General features: G+C 33.7%; 2 protein-coding genes across 2 annotated transcripts; both read left to right on the plus strand.

Annotated features, from left to right (window-relative positions):
- Positions 1-551: 551 nt before the first annotated feature.
- LOC131630046 (uncharacterized) lies at positions 552-1,532 on the plus strand. The gene is made up of 5 exons (XM_058900840.1): positions 552-737; positions 824-934; positions 1,040-1,121; positions 1,215-1,310; positions 1,396-1,532. Exons 1-5 carry the CDS (start codon positions 625-627, stop codon positions 1,492-1,494), a joined length of 501 nt encoding a protein of 166 aa, XP_058756823.1. The 5' UTR covers positions 552-624; the 3' UTR covers positions 1,495-1,532.
- Positions 1,533-4,159: 2,627 nt separating this feature from the next.
- On the plus strand, positions 4,160-6,256 carry LOC131630048 (heat shock 70 kDa protein 4-like). Its single transcript, XM_058900843.1, has 2 exons — positions 4,160-4,379; positions 4,530-6,256. The coding sequence occupies exons 1-2, from the start codon at positions 4,160-4,162 to the stop codon at positions 6,164-6,166; spliced, it is 1,857 nt and encodes a 618-aa protein (XP_058756826.1). The 3' UTR covers positions 6,167-6,256.
- The last annotated feature ends 299 nt before the right edge of the window (positions 6,257-6,555 follow it).

Raw genomic sequence — 6,555 nt, forward strand, 5'->3', positions numbered from 1 at the left:
TTTTTCTCTCATCTTTCACAACTTGCTCAATTTACAAATTCTTGTTACTATATATGAATTTATGAAGAAACATTATTGGTATTTTTACGGTTTAATCAATGAAATTGTTTGTGTAAAAAATGAAAGACATGGTTGGGTATCTCCGAGAATCTTCCATCTATGGATAGTTATTCTTTTTTTGTTGCTTTTCAATTCTACTTGATTAGTTCTAGTGTATAGCTTGTGTGTAGACTTAGGAAATGAATGATATTCCAAAACACATTTTTATTTAATTTTAATTATTTGTATAGTAAAATATATGGTATGCATTTTCATGTTTGTCTCTTTTATTTTTTATGATACATGCAAGAACTTATTAAGTACTTTTTTTATTTAATTTTTGTTTTAAGTTAAATTAATAAATAGCTAATGTTTATTATGTTTTTATTCCCTCATACATTCGGTAATATTCCCTCATCCGATATATTATTTAATTAGTCCCACAATATAATTTATTTACACATTTCAATGAAAATAATCTAATGTTTATTATGTTTTTATTTAAGGTTGTTGTATGACAGAGTGTTGCGCGGGACTCCGTTGTCTAACAGATTCCGTTTCGTGTCTTCCGCCCACTGCAGCGGAATGGCAATTGATTCGGAACCGGAATCAGTTAGACAGCGCTTAGTAGATAGATTCATGTCCACCGGCAATACAGAATGTCTGCATCTTTGGGCGTATAATACCCGACCAGTAGGGTTAGTTTCTCATTCTTTGTTCATCTAATCTCTGTTTCTTTTGTGTATAGCAAAATTTTCATATAACCTATTGTTTTTATTTATAGAGCACACTGGTTGCTGCTTGCTATCAACCCTATAAGGGAAGTCGTGTATTATCTGAATTCGGTAAATGGTGAATGGACCAATTATCCGGCCATGAAGGACATCGTTGATTTGTAAGTGGGATCGTTCTAAATATATATTCGTGTATATTTATATATATATATTTACTTATTTGTGGGATTGATCTAAACATATGCTTTTATATATTTGTTAATTAGATCAATACAAGTGTTCCGAAGTCAACGGGACGCACAGGTATCCCGAACTAAATCTAGCAACATTACTTGGATCCAAGTGCAGGTACATTATTTTTCACAATGTTGCTTATAATATATTTATGCTACTTGATAAAACAATGCACAACTATAGAATCTTATTTGTTTTTCTATGTAGTGTCCGCAACAGAAAAACAGTTACGATTGCGGATACTTTGTATTGAGGTTTATGAAAGAAATCCTTCAGGCAAATCAATTAGAGATTCCGCTCACGGTATGAATTTATAACTTAAGATAATTTCATATAATTTATTACATTTAACTAAATGTATCATTCATATTTTGTTTTTGTTTTGTAGTACCTTGACGAATTCCGTGCCGCTGGATACCCGAGACTTAAGTTGGAAGAAATAAAAGAGGATTTGTGTCATTTTTATATTAAGCGCTTTTTCATGTAGGATTTGTGTCGAATTGAAATACTATAATATTATTGATGTTGTAATGATGTATATATATAATTTTGGATATTATAATGGTATTATATTAGTATATATATATATATATTGTCTTACTGATGGCTGAAATAATATCGTCGAAAATAAATTACAGGTCGAAAATATTACAAGCTGAAAACATATTACAGGTCGAAAATATTACAGGTCGACTGGGAGGATTAAATTACAGGCTGCACATTAAAATACCTCATTTAGCTACTAAAGCGCTTTTTAAAAAAGCGCTCTTAAAGGCCCACATACTAAAGCGCTTCTTTCTAAAAGCGCTGCCAAAGATTACTAAAAAAGCAAAAAAAAAAAAAACAACATACTAAAGCGCTTTTGTAAAAGCGCTCTTATAGGGGGGGCTATCAGAGCGCTTTTTATGGAAAAAGCGCTCTTAAAGCCAACCCTATAAGAGCGCTTTTACAAAAGCGCTTTAGTATGTTGCGTTTTTTTTTAATTTTTTACTCTCACAGGTGTGCCTATCACAGCGCTTTTCTGAAAAAAGCGCACTTAAAGGGGGGCCTACAAGAGCGCTTTTTCCTGAAAAGCGCTCTTAAAGGGGGGCCTACAAGAGCGCTTTTTCCAGAAAAGCACTCTTATAGGGGGGCCTACCAGAGCGCTTTCGTAGCCTATGCCAGCGCTGGCTTAGGCAGCGCTTTAAAGCGCTGTTAAAGGCCAAAAAAAGCGCTTTAGTAAGCCTTGCGCGTTGTAGTGCCTATTACTTTTTGCTTGCCGCTTTACCGCTCCAACAAAGATGTAGTTCATTTTGAACTTTGAAACTTGTTTTAAAATACATTTAATGGGCTGTGTTTTAATGAAATGGCCACCCTAGTCGTAGAGCGCGCGCTTATAAGTATCCTGTTTCCTCGATGGTGCGGCTTCAAACCCCCCTCAGACCCTTTTTACGTTTGTTTTGATTTTAAGTATCTTGTTTCCTTGTAAGTATTTCATGTTTCATAACTTCGGAAATACATTTCGAATCCATCTCATGTGATTCCGATGAATGATATACAAGTGCGAGATAACCTTACGGTCGAGACGTTACCGGTGAGGATTGGGAATCGCGAAATGAAGAAGTTGAGAGGCAAGGATATTTCCCTCGTGAAGGTAGTTTGGGGAGGAGCTTCCGATGAAAGTATAACATGAGAGCTAGAAAGCACAATGCGGGAATCTTATCTGGGATACTACACAAAAAGAGATAAACAGACAAAAAAAGATACTACACAAAAAGATGGATCCAAAATGACATACAAGCCTATATGAAATGCCATATAATAATAGACTAATTTAAACTAGAAATAACATAATATAACACTTAAACATGTAATCAACACAATTTCTGAAAGGCGAGATACGAGATAAACTAGAAGACAATGATATAGATGAAACATCAACAATTATCAAAATGACAAAAAGCACGCCATACAAAATATTATACCAAATATGCAAATAATCATAATATCTCAGATGTACCAGAAGTAGTAACAAAGATCATCATAATCATGGAAGATAAAAATAAAACATAATTCAAAATGATAATGATGAAAATGATCATATCATATGATATTGGATGGGAAAGTATTAGGAGCATGGTCAAAATCAAAATCAATGCCAAAACCCGAATCCTTAAGAGACTAAATGGCTTCCTTAATGGTTGTTACAAAGGTAATCTTCTGGTCTTTAGCAACCATCTGGTCTTTCCTTGCTCTGCCTAGACCCTAAAAACTAGAAAAAATTGCTACAACGATCTTTTGAAATATAACACAGTGGTCCAGATCGTAACACCTCTATTTCCATAAAAATGAAAGGAACAAATGTAGTTACATGAAAGAAGGAAGTAAAACTAAAATAAATGGTCAAAAAACTTATAAATGATGAGAGGGTGGTAGAGGAAAATTGATTAGTCGAGTATAAAAAGTTGGTTAATATAGTTCATAGTTTGGTTATTTGGTGTTATGATGTCTAAAAAATAAAATCTTACGTCGTAAATCAACTTTGGTTAATGATGTCTATAAAATTGGTTAATACGATTTATAATTTGGTTAAAATAAAGTTGATTAATAGAATGTAAATGATTGGTTATTATAGTTCATAATATAAAGTTTGAAAATGACTAATGCCATGTGTTTTATTGACTAATTAAATAGTTAAAGTGTTTAATAATTTATAAATAAAATAAGTGATTAATATCATAGATTTTTGTGGTTAATGAAATGATAAAGTTATATGATACTAACATAATTTTATATTTGTGTTACAAAATAATCATTTAATTTAAAAAAATTATCATAAATATTTTTTATTTTAAAATATAAGTTGTAAAAAAAATCTGTTGAATCGTAAAGCCAAAACAATTACCACCCCATCAGTTTTTCTTCTCCATCCCGAATTCCATACACATGAAATATGAACGGACAACCAAGAGACTCTATTCCATCCAAATAAAAAATCGAAAAGACTCTATTTATGTGCACCGATATAACTTCATTTTAGGGAATCAAGCTTATATACTTTTCATATTCCACAAATTTTTAACAATTAGTACTGCACTACACACAGGCTCTCTTCCTAAATTTGAATTAAAATCTTTCCTGCCAAAGGTTCCACTTCATTCAGTTGAAAGAGAATGGCCAAGAAATGTGAAGGGCTTGCAATAGGAATTGACCTAGGCACGACTTACTCATGTGTTGGAGTGTGGCAAGAACAAAACGACCGTGTTGAAATCATACACAATGATCAAGGAAACAAAACTACACCTTCTTGTGTTGCTTTTACCAACACTCAAAGATTGATCGGTGACGCCGCCAAAAATCAAGCTTCCTCTAACCCAACCAACACTGTCTTTGGTAATCCGTTTATTTTCTTGTTCAACATTGTAATATGTTCTTATTTTCTATAAAGATTACTTTTTTTTTTGTTTTGTTATTACCAATTATTTGCTGTGCTGTTCTTACATTAGAACAACAAATTTTACTTTGGTATTTTAAACTTCGCAGATGCAAAGAGGTTGATTGGAAGGAAATATAGTGATTCTGTTATTCAGAATGACATACAGTTGTGGCCATTCAAGGTAGAAGCTGATGCTAATGATAAACCTGTGATTGTTGTTACGAGCAAGGGTGAAGAGAAGAAATTTTTTGCTGAAGAAATATCATCTATGGTCCTCACTAAGATGCGGGAGATTGGAGAGGTGTTTTTGGAGTCATCGGTTAAAAATGCTGTTATTACTGTACCTGCTTATTTCAATGATTCACAGCGAAGAGCCACCAAAGATGCTGGTGTCATTGCTGGTCTCAATGTATTAAGGATTATCAATGAACCTACTGCTGCTGCACTTGCATATGGCTTTCAAAAGAGAGCTAATTGTGTTGAAGAGAGAAAGATTTTCATATTTGATCTTGGTGGTGGAACTTTTGATGTGTCTCTTCTTACCTTGAAGAATAATGTCTTTAAAGTAATGGCCACTGCCGGAGACACTCATCTTGGAGGAGAAGACTTTGATAATCGAATGGTGAATCATTTTGTGAATGAGTTGAAGAGGAAAAACAAAGTTGACATTAGTGGATACTCAAAAGCCCTGAGAAAGCTGAGAACTGCTTGCGAGAGGGCAAAAAGGGGACTTTCTTACGACACAGAGGCCACAATTGACATAGATGGTATATGCCAGGGTATTGATTTCTGTTCATCAATCACGCGAGCTAAGTTTGAGCAACTCAACATGGACCTCTTTGAAAATTGTATGGAGACTGTTAAGAGATGTTTTAATGATGCTAAGATGGATAAAAGTAGTATTGATGATGTTGTACTTGTTGGCGGCTCTTCTAGAATTCCCAAAGTGCAGAATCTATTGCAAAGCTTTTTCATAGGTAAGGATATTTTTAAGAGCATCAACCCTGATGAGGCTGTTGCTTATGGTGCTGCTGTCCAGGCTGCTTTGTTGAGTGGAGGCATTAAGACTGTTCCGAATTTGATACTACAAGATGTTATACCTTTGTCTCTTGGTACTTCAAAAAGAGGAGATATCATGAGTGTAATGACTCCAAGGAACACTTCCATTCCTTTCAAGAAGACAAAAAGATTCTTTACTTGTAGTGATAACCAAACCACTGTCATGAATAAAGTTTATGAGGGTGAGAGATTAATAGCCAGTAAGAACAATTTGTTGGGTTTTTTTAGGATCTCCGTTCTTCCTGCACCTCGAGGCCTTCCTCACAAAGTATGTTTTGCAATAGATGTTGATGGTATTTTGAATGTCTCATGTGAAGATGAAACCTCTGGGAATAAGAAAGAAATTACAATTACTAATGAAAATGGAAGACTATCAACGGATGAAATTCAGAGAATGATTCAAGAAGCTGAGTATTTCAAGGCTGAAGACATGAAGTTCAAGAAGAAAGTTGATACAATAAATGCTTTGGACGACTATGTTTACAATGTGAAAAAAACCATGAAGGATAAGAGTTATATGATTCCCATAAAAAGGAAAAATGAGATCACTTCTCTAATAGCAAAATGTGAACATTTGCTTGATGGTGACAAGAAGGAAGAAACCTATGTGTTTGTGGGCATGTTGAAGGAGCTTGAGAGCATATCTGAATCCGCTTTTGGGCACATTAAAAAATGGGTAGGTTGATAAAAGTAACTCATTTGGATTTTAATTAGTTCTCCTAATTGTTTGCTCATTTGCTTTGTATCTTTGTCTTTAATTGGGGACCTGCTTTTATTTTGTGATTGCATATTTTGATGAAATATGCTTACAGTGGACTAGTTTATCTCTTGTTATTTTGATTTTTGAATTATCATCCAATGTTCATATGTTCAGTGGTAGGAATCACTCCCAAAGGCTATACTCTCAGATATATCCATTTGGTTTAACAGATGTTCCATTCATGATAAACAACCTAAACATGTCTATGTGAGTGCTCAGCAAATGATATAACAACACAAAAATTTAATTTTCATATTTTTGATATTTTTCTATTGCACTCTTCTTGAAAAGAAGATTCTATATTCTCAAGTCAT

Source organism: Vicia villosa, unplaced genomic scaffold (assembly GCF_029867415.1).
Source record: "Vicia villosa cultivar HV-30 ecotype Madison, WI unplaced genomic scaffold, Vvil1.0 ctg.000637F_1_1, whole genome shotgun sequence".
In the NCBI taxonomy this organism is placed as follows: domain Eukaryota; kingdom Viridiplantae; phylum Streptophyta; class Magnoliopsida; order Fabales; family Fabaceae; genus Vicia; species Vicia villosa.

Coding starts and splice junctions, on each gene's coding strand:
- LOC131630046 (XM_058900840.1), top strand. CDS start 625: ATGGCAATTGATTCGGAACCGGAATCAGTTAGACAGCGCTTAGTAGAT. Junction 738..823: donor TATAATACCCGACCAGTAGG/GTTAGTTTCTCA, acceptor TTTTATTTATAG/AGCACACTGGTTGCTGCTTG. Junction 935..1,039: donor ATGAAGGACATCGTTGATTT/GTAAGTGGGATC, acceptor TTTGTTAATTAG/ATCAATACAAGTGTTCCGAA.
- LOC131630048 (XM_058900843.1), top strand. CDS start 4,160: ATGGCCAAGAAATGTGAAGGGCTTGCAATAGGAATTGACCTAGGCACG. Junction 4,380..4,529: donor CCCAACCAACACTGTCTTTG/GTAATCCGTTTA, acceptor TAAACTTCGCAG/ATGCAAAGAGGTTGATTGGA.